Raw genomic sequence first — 18,432 nt, forward strand, 5'->3', positions numbered from 1 at the left:
CTGAGGGTATAGCTCGGAGGTAGAATACCCCTGGGTTCCATCCCCAGTACCACAAAAAGAAAGGAAGGAAGGAAGGAAGGAGAGGGAGGGAGGGAGGGAGAGAGAGAAAGAAAGAGAAAGAAAGAAAGAAGACAGACCAGGATTGTACACTCCAGAGATTATGTGGACAGTGGAGAAATTGGGAGATGCAGATTGGGGGTTCCTCCTGTCTCAGCCTCCCAAGTATTGGGATTACGGGCTCCAGCACCTCTTTCAAAGGGAGTTAGGTAGGGGTGGTCTGGGAAGGTCTGTAGGGATGGCCTCAGTGGTCAGCTCAGGACGGTCTGTGGTCTAGTTCTCAGCATACTTAGGCCAACGTGGTCTCTGTTATCTGATCAGTAGATAGAGCTGGAAAAGCCCCTAAATTGTAGATTTCTGGAAATATCTCTGCTTAAACTATTTATTGGTGGGGTAATTAACAGTATACCAGGGAGATGTACAGATTTCTCAGAAATTTGGGAGTGGTAGGCCTCAGAGACTGGATTGGGGAGTGGAACTATGCAGAACTTTAAAAAAATTAATCAATTTATTGTGTTACCGGGGATGAGACCTAGGGGCATTGTACCTCTGAGCTACACACCCAGCTCTGTTTTGTTTATTTTATTTATAGCTGGGCATGGTGGCATATGCTTGTAATCCCAGCACTTAGGAAGATCACAGGTTCGTGGCCAGCCTCAGCTACTTAGTGAGGACCTCTGCAACTTAGTGAGACCCTGGAGGTATAGCTCAGAGGTACAGTGCCCCTAGGTTTAATCCCTAGTATTGCAAAATTTTTTTTTTTTTTTTTTTTTTGGTATTGGAGATTGAATCCGGAGGCATACTACCTCCAAGCTATACCCCCAGCCCTATTTTTATTTTGAAACTGGGTCTCTCTGGGGTGATGAGAGTCTCACGGCTCGCTGAGGCTATCCTCCAACCGCAATCCTGTCAGCTTTTCAAGTACTGGGATGACAGGCGAGGGCCACCTCTCCAGGCCCTCCTTTCTACCTGCTTTTAATTGTTTTTTATCCCACCTCGCTTAGCTCTGGGACCCTTGTGACCGTGACTCCAAGGACAGCTTCTAGAACTTGTGACAATAAAGTTTTGCTTTGAGATCTCAGCTTAGACCTCTCCCTGCTGTGTGACCCTGGGGGTTATTTCCTGGATTATGTGCGTGGATGCGGGGAGAATTTTAGTGGCCAGATGGCCTGGCCTTATTGGAAATGACGATAGATAAGAATTTAATAAACCCACTGGCGTGTAAAGTGTTTCCTAAGAGCATGCATCTATTGCTGCCTGCACTTAGCCCTGCCCGGCCACCAGGCTGTGTGGGTTGCTTGAATTTCCATCTGGTTCCTCTCAGGCCAGCCCAGGTGAGCTGCTGCCTCCTGACGCACTCCAGCACCTGCAGGTCCTCCCTTGGCCTTCCAAGGGGCCAAGAGGTCAACGGAGACTCAGGCAGGGTAAGGACAAGACCAGAAACTCAAGATGGGGCTGGATATAAATAGACACGGGCAGATGCTTCTCAAAAAAAAAAAAAAAAAAAAAAAAAGCCGGGCATGGGTGCGCACACTTGTAATCCCAGCATTAGGGAGGCTGAGACAGGAGGATCGTGGTTCATGGCCAGCCTCAGCTACTTAGGCCCTTTGCAACTCAGTGAGACCCTGTTTCCAAATAAAGAATAAAAAATAGGGCTGGGGGTGTGGTTTGGAGGTAGAATGCCCTGGATTCCATCTCCAGTACTGTAAAAAATAAAACAGAAGGGCTGTCTGGGATGGCCTCATACTGGAGACCACGAGTGTTCCCAGGCCAGCTGGCGAGGACGTGGGCTGGGCAGGAGGAGTTCGGCCATCCGCATGTGGACACTGCTTGCTGCCTGCTCGGTCCTTGTGGAGCCCCGCCTGCGTGGACAGTGGCCAAGGCCGCATCCGTGGGCGTGTCCAGGCCCAGGTCCACGTAAACAGGCCCCGGAGGGCCTGGGTGGGGTGTGTGGTAGGGAGAGTTGGAGTTGGCGCATGTTGAGGGCAGCGGGGACACTGTGTGCTGGGCCCAGAGCCGAATCGAGGCAGCCACAGCCCTGGCGGGCCAGCTCTTACCCTAGCACCAAACTCGGGGGCGCCCAGGCAGCTCCAGACCAGCGGAGAAGGGGCTCCGGAGAGGCCCGCAGCATCCCGCGGCCCAGGATCCCGCGACGTCCCGGAGCCCTGGCATGGACTTCGCATTCCAGAGCGCGGCAGGCGGGAGGGGCCCTGGGGACTGGCTCTGTGTCCGTCTCCCAGGCTTCTGCTGTCCTGCCCAGTATCCTGCCAGGCAGGAGCCAGTGCCCAACAGGATCTCCCTGGGCAGCGGCCTCCTGCAGCCATAGTCTCCCCTCTGCCCCCTGGCATCCCCTGGCACGCCGCTGTTCAGCCTGCCCAGTGCCTGGCCCTCCTGCTTTTCATCACAGCAGGGACACCGTGGAAGGCGGCCCGGGACAGAGTCCGTGTCCAAGGTGGGCCAGTGGGGGCGGCAGGCAGCTTCTCCTGGACCCTGGCACTGTGCGGTCCTCAGAGCATTCCTGGCCACGGCTGCCCCTCCACCCCCTGCTTCAGCCACTGCCCATGGCTCATTCCTCCCTGGCACGCTGCACACCCGGCCAGGGGTCCTGCACCCTTCGAGTCCCGTAGTCCCGGCCACCCTTTCTGCCTCCGCTGGTCCCTCCCTGTCTGCCAGGACTGGAAGTGTCATTGGGGAAAGCCCACTCACCCCAAGAGTGGCTCAGCTCAAGCCTCACCCTCAGCCTCATTTTGTTTTTTTGTTTTTTGTTTTGTTTTGTGATACTGGGGATGGAACCCCGGGACATTCTACCTCTAAGCTACACTCCCAGCCCTATTTTTTTTTTTTTTTTTTTTTTTTTTTTTTTGGTGGTACTGGGAGCAGAACCCAGGGGCCTTCTACCTCCAGGCTACACTCCCAAACCTATTTTATATTTTATTTGGAAACAGGGTCTCTTAAACCAGCTGAGGCTGGCTTTGAACCTGTGCGATCCTCCTGTCTCAGCCTCCCAAGCACTGGGATTACAAGCGTGCGCCACCACGCCCGGCTCCAGCCCTATTTTTTTTTTTTAAAAAGAGTCTCACTAAGTAGCTGAAGCTGAACGTGAACCTCCATCCTCCTGTCTCAGCCTCCTGAATGCTGGGATTACAAATGTGCGCCACCACGCCTGGCCCCCAAGCCCTATTTTTTATTCTTTGTTTTAAAACAGGGTCTCAGCCAGGCGTGGTGGCGCAGGCTTGTAATCCCCGTGTTTGGGAGATGGAGACAGGAGGATCGTGCAGGTTAGGTCTGGGAGTGTAGCCCGGAGGTAGAAGGGTTTCCAGGAACCCCAGTACCAACAAAAAACAAAAACAAAAAACAAAAAAAAAAAAAAAACAGGGTCTCAGCCGGGCATGGTAGCACACACTTGTAATTCCAGCATTCGGGAGGCTGAGACAGGAAGATCGGAGTTCACGATCAGCTTCAGCAACTTAGGCCCTTTGTAACTCAGTGAGACCCTGTTTCAAAATAAAGAATAAAAAATAAGGGCTGGGTGTGGTGGCGCACGCTTGTAATCCCCGCACTTGGGAGGCAGAGACAGGAGGATCGCGCAGGTTCGAAGCCAGCCATGCTGGCTTAAGAGACCCTGTTTCCAAATAAAAATATAAAAATAGGTCTGGGGGTGTAGCCTGAAGGTAAAAGGGTTTCCAGGAACCCAAGTACCACCAAAATTAATTAACTAATTAATTAATTAATTAAAAAGGCTGAGGCTGTAGCTCAGAGGTAGAATGCCCCTGGGTTCTATTCCCCAGTACGGCTAAATAAATAAATAAACAATAAATATAAATAAATAAATCAACAGGGCCTCACTAAGTTGTGGAGGGCCTAAGTAGCTGAGGCTGGCCACAAACCTGAGGTCCTCCTGTCTCAGCCTCCCAAGTACTATGATTACAGACAGCCCTTTGTGTCTTCTCTAAACTGTACAATGGGGGTGGCTTGTTAAGCAGTCAGAGTTGCTAGGCTAAGGCTGCAGGCGGGACAGGGGATGCTCCTCTGGGCTGTCTCCAGATCCAGTGCTCAGCATGGGTCCTGGTACAGGAAGGCGAGCGCAGGTAAGAAATGAGCACAGGCTTGTAATCCCGGCATTTGGGAGGCTGAGACAGGAGAATCGCACGGGTTCAAAGCCAGCCTCAGCAACTTAGTGAGACCAAATAAATGTAAAATAGGTTTCCAAATAAAATGTAAAATAGGTCTGGGAGTATAGCCTGGAGGTAGAAAAGCCTCTGGGTTCCACCCCCATTACCACCAAAAAAAGAAAAGAAAAGAAAAGAAAAGAAATGCGTACTTGGCAGCATCCCGGAGCTGCCCTCTCCGCCCTGCTTGGGAGCGCAGCCTCGGGCCTGGGTGGCAGAGGGGCCGCCGTGTGCAGCCGAGGCCTGGGAGGAGCAGCCTGCTCAGCCCTGACTTGCAGTGAACTCCGTCCAGGATGCACTGGAGCAGGGCTTGCGGGGCCCGAGGTGAGGCCAGCAGGGGGCGCCAGTGCCTGGGAACTGTCCAGAGAGGAGGCCAGGGAGGGACGGGAGCAGGCAGGCCGCCTCAGAAAGCTAGCTCAGGAGCCAGCAGCAGTGGGGCTCTGGGGTGCATCCATGATGAGGGGTGCCGGGACCTCAGGTCTCTCACTAACGTGGCCACAGGCAGCTGCTATGACCCCTGATGCAAATAGGGAAGTCGAGACCCAGAGAGGGGCAGTCTGTTCGCCATTGGGTTGCCAGGCAATATCCCAATACTAAATAAACAAATAAAAATTTAAAAAGATGAAGCCAAGCATGGTGACACATGCCTGTAATCCCAGTATCAGGGAGGCTGGGGGGGAGGATCTCAAGTTCAAGGACAGCTTCAGCAATTTATAGACAGCAATTTATATATAGCAAATATATATATATAATTATATATAGCAATTTATAAACAGCAAGATGCTGTTTCAAAATAAAAAATAAGCCGGGCGTGGTGGCACAGACTTGTAATCCCAGCATTCGGGAGGCTGAGACCTGAGGATCGCGGTTCTTGAACAGCCTCAGCCACTTAGTGAGGCCCTTTGCAACTCGGTGAGACCCGGTTTCAAAATAAAGAATAAAAAATAGGGCAGGGGGTGTAGCTCAGAGGTCCAATGCCCCTGGGTTCCATCCCCAGACCCACAAAAAATAAATAAAAAATAAAAGTTGAGTTCAATCCCCCAGTACCACTAAAATAATAATAAAATAAAAATGAGGCTCTGAGGAGTCAGTAGGTCGCACCTGGTCACAGGGAGCCGGAGAGTCGCTGAAGTCTCCTGATCCTGTCCACACTTGCTACGGAGTTGCATTTTCTAGAAAGGCCAGAGCTGCCAATTTTCTCCAGATACCAGCCAGTCCCCTGCCTCGGCCTCCCAAATGCTGGGATTACAAGCGTGCACCACCATACCCGGCCCCCAGCCCTGTTTTTTACTTGTTGTTTTGAAACAGAGTCTAAGTTGTGGAGGGCCTCACTAAGTAGCTGAGGCTGGCACGATTCACGAACAGCTACTTAGGCCCTTTGCAACTCAGTGAGACCTTGTTTCAGAATAAAGAATAAAAAATAGGTCTGGGGGTATAGCTTGGAGGTAGGATGCCCCTGGGTTCCATTCCCATACTGCAAAAAATAAAATAAATAAAAAAAAGTAAAATAAGCCGGGCGTGGTGGCGCACGCTTGTAATCCCTGCACTTGGGAGGCTGAGACAGGAGGATAGCACAGGTTCAAAACCAGCCTCAGCTACTTAGTGAGGCTTGCAGCAACTTAGTGAGACCCTGTTTCCAAATAAAATATTTAAAAAATAGGTCTGGGAGTGTAGCCTGGAGGTAGAAAGCCTCTGGGTTCCACCCCCAGTGCCACCAAAAAAAAAAAAAAAAAAATAATAATAATAATAAAAAGTAAAATAAAAACATAGGGCTGGGGGTGTCGCTCAAAGGTAGAATGCCCCTGGGTTCAATCCCCAGTACCGCAAAATAAATAAGTAAATAGCTCCATCTTTTATGAACAGCAATTACTTTACTTAGTGGTGTGTGTGTGTGTGTGTGTGTGTGTGTGTGTGTTGTTTTGTTTTTGTGGTACTAGGGATGGAATCCAGGGGTCTTCTATTTCCACACCACACCCCCAGGCTTATTTTATTTTTATTTAGAAATAGAATCTCACTAAGTTGCTGAGAACTTCACTGAGTTGATGCGGCTGGCTTTGAACCTGCGATCCTCCTGTCTCAGCCTCCCCAGTGCTGGGACTACAAGTGTGCGCCACCGCGCCCGGCCTCGGATGTGCTCTGCCGTCTACCTAACTTTGTTTTATCTAGGAGTGTCCTTGGGTCTCTTTTAGATTCTCCCTGAAGTTTTGTGTTTTATCATAAATTAAGGCAGAGAACTTAGAGGGGAAAAAAAGAAATTAGCGTTTTGTTACTTGGCACTAATGTAAATTAGCAAATTAAAGCTTCTTCTATAAACGGGGAAAGCTTGTTCTGTAAAATGGGATAATATTTAAGTATTTGGGAGACCCCTTCAAAAAAGTAGCCAGTAATGATGTCTGACATAGAGTCTTTCTCATGGCAACAAGTGTACACCTAAGTTGTTTTTTTTGTTTTGTTTTGTTTTGTTTTGTTTGTTTGTTTGTTTGTTTGCAGGTTTGGGGATGGAACCCAGGGGCATTCGATCTCCAAGCTACACCCCCTGCCCTATTTTTTAGTCTTTATTTTGAAACAGGGTCTCACTGAGTTGCAAAGGGCCTCACCAAGTAGCTGAGGCTGGCCGTGAACCGCGATCCTCCTGTCTCAGCCTCCCAAATGCTGGGATGACGAGCGTGCGCCACCATGCCCGGCTGACTTCTAGAACTTTAAATTTGGAACTATGTTTAATAAATATGTGTAAGTCTCTTGTTCCCTATCTATGGTGACACCCTATCTGGTAATAAAAGCCATAGATATTTGCTTCCTGTCTATTTTTATGTATGTCTTATGTACTCATAAGGATATTGTCTGTTTATTATCTATATGGTGTCCACAAATTGGCTTATTAATAAATGAGCAAGCCAGGCGTGGTGGCGCATGCTTGTAATCCCAGTACTTGGGAGGCTGAGACAGGAGCATCTCAGTTATCAGCCAGGCTCAGTTACTTAGTGAGGCTCCCCACAACTTTGTGAGACACTTTCCAAATAAAGAATAATAAAAAAAAAAAATAGGGCTCAGGGTGTAGCTCAGAGGTAGAAGGCCTTTGAGTTCAATCCCTGGTACAGCAAAAAAAAAAAAAAAAAAAAAAAAAAAAAAAAGCCAAACTCATAAAATTAAAAAAACACACATAACAAATGTCTCTTAGTTCATGTGACTTAAATCTGACAACCTAATAAATTTAACATTTGTTCATGAAATTAAAGTAAAAATGTCCTTAAAAATTATCATGTGCCTTTTAAAAAAAAGTAATCAATCAAGATGATCTTTGCTTCTGTAGAATGTTTCAGCCAGGCGTGGTGGCGCACGCTTGTTATCTCCGCGCTTGGGAGGCTGAGACAGGAGGATTGCAGGTTCGAAGCCAGCCTCAGCTACTTAGTGAGGCTCTCAGCAACTCAGTGAGACCCTGTTTCCAAATAAAATATAAAAAAGGTCTGGGAGTGTAGCCCGGAGGTAGAAAGCCTCTGGGTTCCACCCCCAGTACCACAATAAATAAATAAACAAATAAATAAATTAAATAAATCTTAAAAAAAAGAATGTTTCTGAATACAATGTTCATTGCTTTTGAAGTTTTCCTCTATAGCAGGAAAAATGATTTAAGACATTAACGATGTTTATCCAATTTCTGGATTTTTCTGGAGCAACATATGTCTTAATTATTAAATTAAATCGGGTAAATACAAAATGTAATGAATGCTTTAAAATGCTCTCGGCTAGCCGGGCATGGTGGGCACACTTGTAATCCCAGCATTCTGGAGGCTGAGACCTGAGGATCGCAGTTCGTGGACAGCCTCAGCTACTTAGTGAGGCCCTCTGCAACTCAGTGAGACCCGGTTTCAAAATAAAGAATAAGAAATAGGGCAGGGGGTGTAGCTCGGAGGTCAAATGCCCTTGAGTTCCATCCCCAGACCCAAAAAGAAAAAAAGGGAAAAAAAAGCTCTCGGGTAGCAGGGCGCACGCTTGCAATCCCAGTACTTGGGAGGCTGAGACAAGAGGATTGCAGGTTCTTGGCCAGATGATAAGCTCGCATCAGCCAAGGTCACTAGCTTCCTCTCAGATAGTATCTTAGAACTGGGGCTTTGGGGAGCCTTTAGATACTAAAGAGAAAATGCCTACTCTTTTTCTGTGCCTGTGTTTGGTAATATAGATTGAAGGACAAACAGGATGGCCACCAGAGGGAAATGTAAACAAATATTCTGTCTTACAGCTGGATCTATTTTCCAGGAAGAGAATTAAGAGCCTAAAGTTTATGTTAAGGAAAAATCCAAAGCTATGCCAGAAAGGTAATCATACGTGGCCCTTCTGAACACGCCAGGTGAAAATATGCCAGACCACCAGAGCCCCAAAAGAAAAAAAAAAAAAAGCCAAACCAAAAAAATAAAAAGCCCAATCAATAAAGTGATATTTCTTTATTTTTGGTGGTACTGGAGATTGAACCAGGGGCAATCTACCTCTGAGTTAAACTCCCAGACCTATTTTTTATTCTTTATTTTGAAACAGGGTCTCACAAATTTGTGGAGGGCCTCACAAAGTATCATGAACCTATGATCCTTTCTGTCTCGGGCTGCCAGGTACTGGGATTAAAAGTATAAACCACCACAGCTGGCTTTATAATCATTTTCCTTAAAGTCAAATAGAATACATTAATTCTCTAGTTAAAACTATGTATCTGTTTGGCACTCGTGTATGTCTGACTTAGATGCGTATATAGCTAAGGGTAACTCTGTGGCACTTCTGAGGTTTATCTAAATGTTTCATAAACGCTTATAAAGTTAGATTTACCGGCAAGCTAACCGTAAGTGATGTCTTGATGTAATGTACACTGAATATAGATCTTTTTGTGTGTGGGGGTCTGGGAATAGAACCCAGGGGCATTCGACCTCCGAGCTACACCCCCAGCCCTATTTTTTATTCTTTATTTTGAAACCGGGTCTCACTGAGTTGCAGAGGGCCTCACTAAGTAGCTGAGGCTGTCCGCGAACCGTGATCCTCCGGTCTCAGCCTCCCGAATGCTGGGATGACAAGCGTGCGCCACCACGCCCGGCTCATACCCTCTTCCTTTCTATTAGGAGAAAGAGTGGAATATCTTAGAGACTCAAACAAAAGGACCCCATCTCCACTAGAAATTCCCTTGTGCGGGACACCGCCCCCCCCCCGGCTTCCCAAAGGTCCCCACTGCCTTGCCTGAGACCCGCCCCTGCCCCGTGCGTGGCCAGCCCTAGCTTTCGGGACGCCCCCTGCCCTGCTTAACCGTGCCAAAGCCTCCCTCATCCCTAGAGCCGCCCCCAACACTCCCCATGTGAGAGCTGCCGCCCCCTCCCTGTAGGCTCTCCTTGAACAACCTGTACGCATTTCCAGTCTGTAAGTGGACATGGGCCCCAACCTTCCTGGAGACCCCCTCAGCAGGTATCGTTTCAATAAAGTCTACTGCCGCTGAGTCGTCTTCTACAAACCTTTCCCTGAGGGTCATGCTAAGGTGCGGCTGGCCTTGAATCTGCGATCCTCCCGTCTCAGCCTCGCATGCCTCGCTCATGCCGCTGTGTGTGTGTGTGTGTGTGTGTGTGTGTGTGTGTGTGTGTGTGTGTGTGGTGCCGGGGATTAAACCCAGGGGTATTCTACCTCTGAGCTACATTCTAGTCCTTATTTATTTGTTTGTTTGTTTGTTTGTTTGTTTGTTTGTTTTGGAGTGCTGGGGATTGAACCCAGGGCCATTCTATCTCTCAGCTCAAACCCCAGACCTATTTTTTTTTTTTAATTCTTTCTTTCAGCTGGGCATGGCGGTGCACGCTTGTCATCCCAGCATCCGGGAGACTGAGACAGGAGGTTCACAGCCAGCCTCAGCTACTTAATGAGGCCCTCTGCAACTTAGTGAAACCCTGTTCACAAATAAAAAATAAAAAATAGGGCTGGGGGTATAGCTCAGAGGTCAAATGCCCCTGGGTTCCATCCCAGATCCACAAAAAAAAAGAAAGAAAGAAAGAAAGAAAGAAAGAAAGAAAGAAAGAAAGAAAGAAAAGAAAAGAAAAGAAAGGAAAAGAAAAGAAAAGAAAAGAAAAGAAAAGAAAAGAAAAGAAAAGATGCTGCAGGCCAGGCAGGGAGGCGCAGGTTTGTGATTCCAGTACTTGGGAGGGTGAGACAGGAACATCGTAAGCTTGGCAATTCAGCGAGGCCCTCTGCAACTTAGTGAGACCCTGTTTCAAATAAGAAATAAAATTAGGCTGGGGGTGTAGCTCAGAGGTAGAATGCCTCTGGGTTCAATCTCCAGTATCACCAAAAAAACAAACTCTCTCTCTCTCTCTCTCTCTCTCTCTCTATATATATATATATATATATATATATATATACACACTATATATATAAAAACTATATTTTTATATATAAAAAATATATATTATATATATATATTTTATATATAAAAACTATATTTTATATATAAAACTATATTTTGTTTATATATATTATAGTTTGTTTATATATATGCATATATATAGTTTTTTTTGTGTGTGTGTATATATATATATTGTTATTAGCCTAAATCCCACTGGGAGGCAGGCAGGTGCCTGGGTCTCAATTGTGGAACATTTCTTCTCTGTCTCTCTCTTAGTTTTTTAAATTAAAAAAAAATTTGTTTTTTGTTTTCTCGGGTCTTGGGGTGGAACCCAGGGGCACTTGACCTCCGAGCTATACCTCCTGTCCTAATTTTTATTCTTTATTTTGAAACCGGGTCTCACTGAGTTGCAGAGGGCCTCACTAAGTAGCTGAGGCTGTCCGCGAACCGCGATCCTCCAGGTCTCAGCCTCCCGAATGCTGGGATTACAAGCATGCGCCACCACGCCCAGCATTTAGTTTGAATTTTTAAAAAATTACCTGTAGTTAGTCCTTTTTGTTAAAAGAAGTACACCAGGCGTAGTGGCACAGGCTTGTAATCTCAATACTAGGGAGGCTGAGACAGGAGAATTACAGGTTCAACAACTTAAGGAGACCCTTTTTTCAAATAAAAAACAAAATAGGGCTGTGAGTATAGCTTGGAGATGGAATGCCCCTGAGTTCTATCCCTTGCACCACACACACAAACATAAGCCTGCCTTGGCATGTGCCCGCCCTTCCTTGGACCCTCAGCCACAACCCACCCTGCCCTTCTAGGAGCCTTCAGGGTGGCCCTAGGGGCTGCCATCTTCCCGGAGCAGCCAGCCCAGCCAGGCGCTGCGGGGAAGGCCCAGAGCCAGCCTGGGTGTCAATAGACAGTCGCCCGGGGTGGAAGGAGACCTCATAGGCTCCCTGGCTTCTGGCCAGACAGGACAGGTCACAACAGAACTGGCCTTGGCTGGCCACGCCTACCCTGCCCTCTGCCCTCTGACATGGCGCTAGCACTGCCCACTTGCCCACGAGCACGCGGTCGGGCGGGGCCGCCCTGGTCAGCCCTGTCCAAGGCCAGCCTGCGGGTCAGCCGTCAGAGGAAAAATCCAGAGGGCCACGTGGCCTCCCGCCCCTGCTGCCCCACCAGGGCCCAGGCAGAGCTGCTGGACCCAACCTATCAGACTCTGCGTTTCCTCTGCCTGGGCGGTCTGGCTAGCAGGGCCTCTCCTGTCCCATGCTCAGCAGCTAGGAGACCCTGGTGGGCGCACAGCCTCCTGGGGCCTTGGCGTCCCCCCGAGGTCCCCGCACCGCCCTGGCTGGTGTCACATCTGTCCTGCCACCCCGGAGCCTTGGGCATCTGAACAGGGGCAGTCCTGCCCCCTCCTGGGGCTGAGGTCACTCACGTAGGGTGCTCCTAGGAGGGTCACTGTCCTTACAGTGACAGCACACACACCCGCTCCTTCGCCGGGTCAGAAGCTGAATGGCCAGCCCGGGCTCTGCTCGTGCTGGGCACCTTGGACTTGGCAGAGGCCGGCCTGGGAGACAGGCAGGGATGGAGTGGGAGAGGGTAGGACTTGGGGTGGGGGCAGGGGCTCTCCCGCCTCTGGGCCTCCTCCCTCCTTCCCAGCCAATGGGAGCTTCTCCAGGACAGGGCCTGGGTCTTCTTTTCCAGTGGCAGTCTCGGCACAGACAGTGTTTGTTGAGTGGATAAGTGAGGAGGTTTTGAGGGCCCCCAGCAGGAGTCTTGAACAAGCCGAGGAGGTCAGAGAGGCCCAGAGGACCAAGGGGTGGCCGGGGCGTGGACTTGGAGGGGCCGGAGCAGCCACAGCTCTGGGGTGTCTGACCCGCCCGGGTGGGGACAGCAGTCCTGCTTCTGGGGACTGCCACTTCCCTGACCTCTCACACGCTTTCTGGACAGCTGGGCCCAGGGCACGAGGGTCCTCGGGGGCAGGCAGGAGTCCACCTGCGGGGCACGTGGGTGTGGGCATTGACCGCCTGCCTTGGGGCCATGGCCAGGCCCCCGCGCCCTGCCCCCGCTGCAGGTATTTAAGGCCGGCCAGGACTGCACGGGCAGCTGTTGCGGCCACCAGCGGTGGCACAGAGCGGGCAGTCAGCCGGGGTCTCCCCCCTTCCTCCCAGCTTGTCCATGGATTTTATTGCTGGAGCCATTGGAGGTACCGGGCAGGGACAGCGGCCATTTGGGGGACTCTTCTGGGTGTAGGGGTGGTGCTTTGCCTAGGTGGGGTGAGGTAGCCTTAGGCAGCAGTGGGGTGTGAGGGGCTCCCCAGGAGGGGCCAGGCCCTGGGGAGTGCAGGGTGCAGGGAGGAGACGCGGGGCCTGGGAGGGGTCTAGGGTGTCTGCCCTGCTCTGGCCAGTGGGCTCAGATGGCCTCCAGCCTGGGGACCCCAGGAGTCCTTGGTGTGTGGGGGGATTGGCAGAGGACCTGGGAGCCACAGGACAGGCCCGAGCCTCGTTCCGGGTGCATGGCCCCCCGGCCTTCGGGTCCTGTTTGGAGTCACTGCTTCTCCTTGCGAAAGACCGACCTGCAGAGGTGACTGCCCGCTGGGGTGTTGCTGGGTGGGACTGTCACCTCGCTGGGCAGGAGGCCAGGCTCTCTCCTGCTGGACAAATACTCAGAGTCAAACCTGGCAGGAAAATGGGTGCATTCAAAGCCAACTTTTAAGGAAGGCAGAGGAAACTTGCGTGTTTGAAATCTTCATCTTGGAGAACTCAAGGGCAAAGTAGACCAAAGGCAGGAGATATGTGTGTGCGATTGGGGAACCGGAGGGCCCTGGGTCTCAGCGTCCTTGGAGCCCATCAGGCCTGGGGGCAGTCCATCAGCGAGGAAAACAAGTTATCAGAGGCCGGGCGTGATGGTACACGCAGGCCTGTAAGCTCAGTGCTTGGGAGGCTGAGACAGGAGGGTCGCAGGTTGGAGGATAGCCTCAGCAAGTAGTGAGACTCTAATCAACCTGGCCAGACCCAGTTTTAAAATAAAAATAGGGCTGGGGGCCAGGGATGGTGGCGCACGCTTGTAATCCCAGCATTCAGGAGGTTGAGACTGGAGGATCGCGGTTCGCGGGAAGCCTCAGCTACTTAGTGAGGCCGGCTGCAACTTAGTGAGTGAGACCCTGTTTCAAAATAAAGAATAAAAGCCAGGCATGGTGGCCCACGCTTGTAATCCCAGGATTTGGGACGCTGAGACAGGAGGACTGCAGTTCAAGGACAGCCTCAGCTACTACTTAGTGAGGCCCTTTGCAACTCAGTGAGACCCTGTTTCAAAATAAAGAATTAAAAATAGGGCTGGGGTTGTAACTTGAAGGTAGAATGCCACTGGGTTCCATCCCCAGTACCACCAAAAATAAATAAATTAATAAATAGAATAAAAAATAGGGTTGGGGGTGTAGCTTGGAAGTAGAATGCTCCTGGGTTTCATCTCTAGTACCGCAATAAATAAATAAATAAATAAATAAATAAATAAATAATAAAAAGAATGCCGGGCGTGGTGGCGCACGCTTGTAATCCCCGCACTTGGGAGGCGGAGACAGGAGGATTGCGCTGGTTCGAAGCCAGCCGCGCTGGCTTAAGAGACCCTGTTTCCAAATAAAAATATAAAATAGGTCTGGGAGTGTAGCCCAGAGGTAGAAGGGTTTCCAGGAACCCCAGTACCACCCCCCCAAAAAAAAAATAATAATAAAAAGAAAAGGGCTGGAGCATAGCTGGGTGTAGCTCAGAGGTAGAACACCCCCTGGGTTCAGTCCAGTACTCCTTGCCCCAACACATACACATGCATGCGCGCGCATGCACACGCACACACACACACACACACACACGCGCGCGCGCGCGCGCGCGCGCACATGGTGATCAGGAAGTTCAGAAGTTGAGAGGGTTCGGAGCCTTCATTTCCAAAGGGGCCTGTTTCTGGGACAAGCTCAGGAGGCCCTGCTGCTCCGGGGCCACGAGCCGCAGGCTACGGAGCCGTTGTGAGCGGGGTGTCCTCTGTAACAGCGTGGGGGAGGAGGGCACAGCCGGGCCCCGTCCTCAGGGGACTAGCTCTGGAGGCAGAGATGGAGGGGGGCGCAGCAGCGAGCCCCGAGACCAGGCCTCTGACCGGCACGTTTCCAGGCACTGAGGCAGCCAGCGTGCGGAGTCGGGGAGGGCTTGCCGCTGCGGGGCTTTGATGGCTGGGTAGGAGTTTGGTGAGGGGCAGGGAGGCGCAGTCTACTCGTCACCCACTCGCTCGGGCGTCCCCCCTGCATGTGTCTGAGTTCTGGCACACAGTCAGCACAGCTCAGCTCCCTGGGCCTCGCCTCCCTGGCCTTCACCACCACCGCCCCTGCGGGTAAGAAACTGGTGCCGGAGTCCTGGGCTGGAGTCCTGACTTGGGAGACCCAACACATCAAGTCGCCCAAAACCCAAACCACTTGAATCAGGAAGACGGGCCCTTGTCCTTAGCCCTGTCTTCCAGGGGCTGAGGACAGCCTAGGTTTTATCTATTTATTTTGTGGTTCTAGGGCTTGAGTCCAGGGCCATTCTACCTCAGAGCTACACCCCCGGCTCTTATTTTTTTATTTTTTTATTTTTTGCGGGTCTGGGGATGGAACCCAGGGGCCTTCGACCTCTGAGCTACACCCCTGACCTATTTTTTTATTCTTTATTTTGAAACAGGGTCTCACTAAGTAGCTAAGGCTGTCCATGAACTGCGATCCTCCGTTCTCAGCCTCCCGAATGCTGGGATTACAAGCGTGCGCCACCACGCCTGGCTCCTCCACCTCTTTTATTTTGAAACAGGCTCTTGCTTAGTTGCTGAGGCTGTCCTCCGATCCTCCTGTCTCAGCCTCCCAAGCACGGGGTCACAGGTGTGCACCACAGCACCTGGCGACCTCGAAGTTTTTTGGGATGGGGAAGGAGGGCCAGGGCGGGGCTTGGCACAACGGCTTGCTCACTGCGGCTTCCTCCTCTCCTCCATCTTCACCTCAGGATCTGTCGGGCGGGGCCTCGGCTGAGAAAGTCTCTGTTGCCCTGGGAGGGGGGTTGCTTAGACTCATCTCCAGGTGCTTATCACCACACTTGGTTCCTGCATTTCAAGGTGGCTCAGAGAGAAGGAGACAGGTGCAAAACGGGGGCAGAGATGCCACGTCTTTAGTCCTGCTTCTTAGCCGTTCATGGGACATTTGTAGGCAAAAGTGAAGTCCTTCTCATGAAACCTTAGGGCTCTCCCTGGTGCCTCTCCGGCTCCTCCGGGGCAATGCTGGGGCTCGCAGGTCGAGGCCCTGGTCCCGAGCCTGGCCCCCACCGAGGCCTCTCTTCAGGTGTGGACCTCTGTCTGTGTCCGCCCGCCTTCGGTTACTATAACTGAATTCTTTGGATAATTAGCTTATAAAGTGAAATGGTTGACTTGGGCTCACAGCTCTGGAGATTTCTGGTCCGCGATCGCCTGGACCCACTGCATGGGTCCTGGGCAGGGATGCATGGTGGAGCCAGCCGTTCCCCTCAGGCCCAGCAAAAGCGGCGGGGTCCTCCTCAAGGGCATACCCCTGCCCGAGGTCCCGCTTCCTGGCGGGGCCCAGTAGTGCCAAGCGGGAGGCCAAGCTTGGACACGGGGCCCTTCGAGGACACGGAGCAGGGCCCACCCTGTTCCTGCAGGCTGTGGCTCCAGGCTGCGGGTGGAGCCGGGCTCCTGTTAGCTCAGCTCCCAGGCAAGCCCGTCCCGGAGGCCCGAGGCCAGAGCCATGGATCCTGACCATAGCGGGGAGGTGCACGCTGTTCCTGGGGCAGGAGGCACAGCGGAGGCCGCTCGCAAGCTGGGCGGAGGTGCTCTGACCCGCCCCACTCTGCAGCACAGGGTGGCTGGGGAAGGAGACCGAGCATGGGGAGAGCTGAGGGTCGGCTCTCTGCGCTGCCAGCCCACCCACCATCGCTGCTGCCTCTGGTTCCTTGCAGGTGTCTGCGGAGTCGCTGTGGGCTACCCCCTGGACACCGTGAAGGTGCAGCCATGGCCGCCCCTACCCCAAGGCCAGCTCAGTGTCTCCTGCACCACAGCCATGGCTGGAAGACCATTCTAGAACGGCCTGTGCTAGTCCTCCCTCTCACTCCTGTGTCTCTGGCTCCTAGCCATCCCGCTCTCCCCACACCAGCAGGCCCGTGGTGGGGGTTGGGGTGGCATCCCTCCCAGAGCCTGCTGACCTTGCCCAGAGCCTGGAGCCACCCGTTCCTGAAGCCCACCTCTTCCCCAGGTCAGGATCCAGACGGAGCCAAAGTACACGGGCATCTGGCACTGTATCCGAGACACGTATCGCCAAGAGCGGGTAGGTCTGGGTGGGGACGGGAGGGTGTCCCAGCAGCCAGGTGGCTGCGATGCCCTCTGTGGACTTCAGTTTTCTTCACTCCAAGTGGGAACTGGGCTGATCTCAGGGGCCCTGAGACCAGAGCCTGGACATGTTACCAGAGGCCCAGAGCAAGGCCCGCCCTGGGGACCTTGGTGGGAGAACTGTGGCCACATTTCTGTCCTTTCCGAGCCGGGCTCCCCTCGGAGGAAGCTCTGGACAGTGTGGTCAGGTTCCCTCAGGGCTCAGAGCTCTGTCTGGAGGGACTTGGGGACATTTACACACGTAAGCTTGGGGATCGGTGCAGACCAGCAGGTAACTCGTGAAAGGCAGCCAGAAACCAGGTGTGTTGGCAGCTGTAATCCCAGTACTTGGGAGGCTGAGACAGGAGGATCGCATCCAACTTCAGCTACTACTTAGTGAGGCCCTCTGCAACTCAGTGAGACCCTGTTTCAAAATAAAAAATAAAAAAATAGGGCTGGAGGTGTAGCTCAGAGGTAGAACGCCCCTGGGTTCCATCCCCAGTATTGCAAAAAAAAAAAAAAAGAGGAAAAACTAAAAGGAAGCCGGGCGTGGTGGCCCACGCTTGTAATCCCAGCATTTGGGAGGCTGAGACCGGAGGATCAAGGTTCGTGAACAGCCTCAGCTACTTAGTGAGGCCCTCCACAACTTAGTGAGACCCAGTTTCAAAATAAAGAATAAAAAATAGGGCAGGGGGTGTAGCTCAGAGGTCGAAGGCCCCTGGGTTCCACCCCCAGACCCACAAAAAATAAATAAATAAATAAAGAAAGAAAGAAAGAAAGAGAGAGAAAAGAAAAAGCCATAGCCCCTGGGTATAGCTGACCCTCTATCTCTTTGGTCCTGACCACGACCTCACAAGTTGGCCCTGTGACCCCATCTTACAGCTGAGGAAACGGACTGGTGGCTTGTGGGAAGTGCCCTGAGAGCGGGGCGGGCAGGCTGGGCCTCCCTGACCTGCGTCGTGTCCACAGGTGCGGGGCTTCTACCGGGGCCTCTCGCTGCCCGTGTGCACCGTGTCCCTGGTCTCGTCCGTGTCCTTTGGCACCTACCGCCACTGCCTGGCGCACATCTGCCGGCTCCGCTATGGCAGCGCGGACGCCAAGCCCGGCAAGGCGGACATCACGCTCTCGGGATGCGCCTCCGGCATGGTCCGCGTGAGTGAGCCGGCGTGGGTGGGGAGCCCGGCAGGCGCAGACACTGGTGGGGAGCCCGTGGCACCGCCTGGCCCTGCACGCACAGACCAGGACCCTGCGACCTCCAGCATGGTCCTGGGGTGGGGGAGGGCCTGACCGACGGGACCAAAGACCCCAGAGAGGAAGAAAGTCACCTGGAAAGCCAGCCGGGTGCTCAGGGCTCAGCCACCCTCGCCCAGGGAGGCTCCGTTTCCAGTGTAGGACCAGATGCTTGAACACAGCTGTGGAGCGTTGCCATGGACACAGCGTACCTGCACCCCAAGCGCGGGTGGAGCCCTC

General features: G+C 52.2%; 1 protein-coding gene across 1 annotated transcript in view; it reads left to right on the top strand.

Moving 5' to 3' along the window:
- Positions 1-12,759: 12,759 nt before the first annotated feature.
- The window catches only part of SLC25A47 (solute carrier family 25 member 47), a gene marked incomplete at both ends in the record, with an annotated part of 9,941 nt that continues 4,268 nt past the window's right edge, over positions 12,760-18,432 (top strand). The window contains 4 exons of the mRNA XM_080707229.1: positions 12,760-12,787; positions 16,557-16,600; positions 16,850-16,921; positions 17,932-18,114. Coding sequence (XP_080563355.1) covers positions 12,760-12,787; positions 16,557-16,600; positions 16,850-16,921; positions 17,932-18,114 — 327 coding nt within the window. The remainder of the gene's footprint in view (positions 12,788-16,556; positions 16,601-16,849; positions 16,922-17,931; positions 18,115-18,432) is intronic.

The sequence above is a fragment of the Muscardinus avellanarius genome, assembly GCF_963383645.1.
Source record: "Muscardinus avellanarius genome assembly, chromosome: 12".
Lineage (NCBI taxonomy): Eukaryota > Metazoa > Chordata > Mammalia > Rodentia > Gliridae > Muscardinus > Muscardinus avellanarius.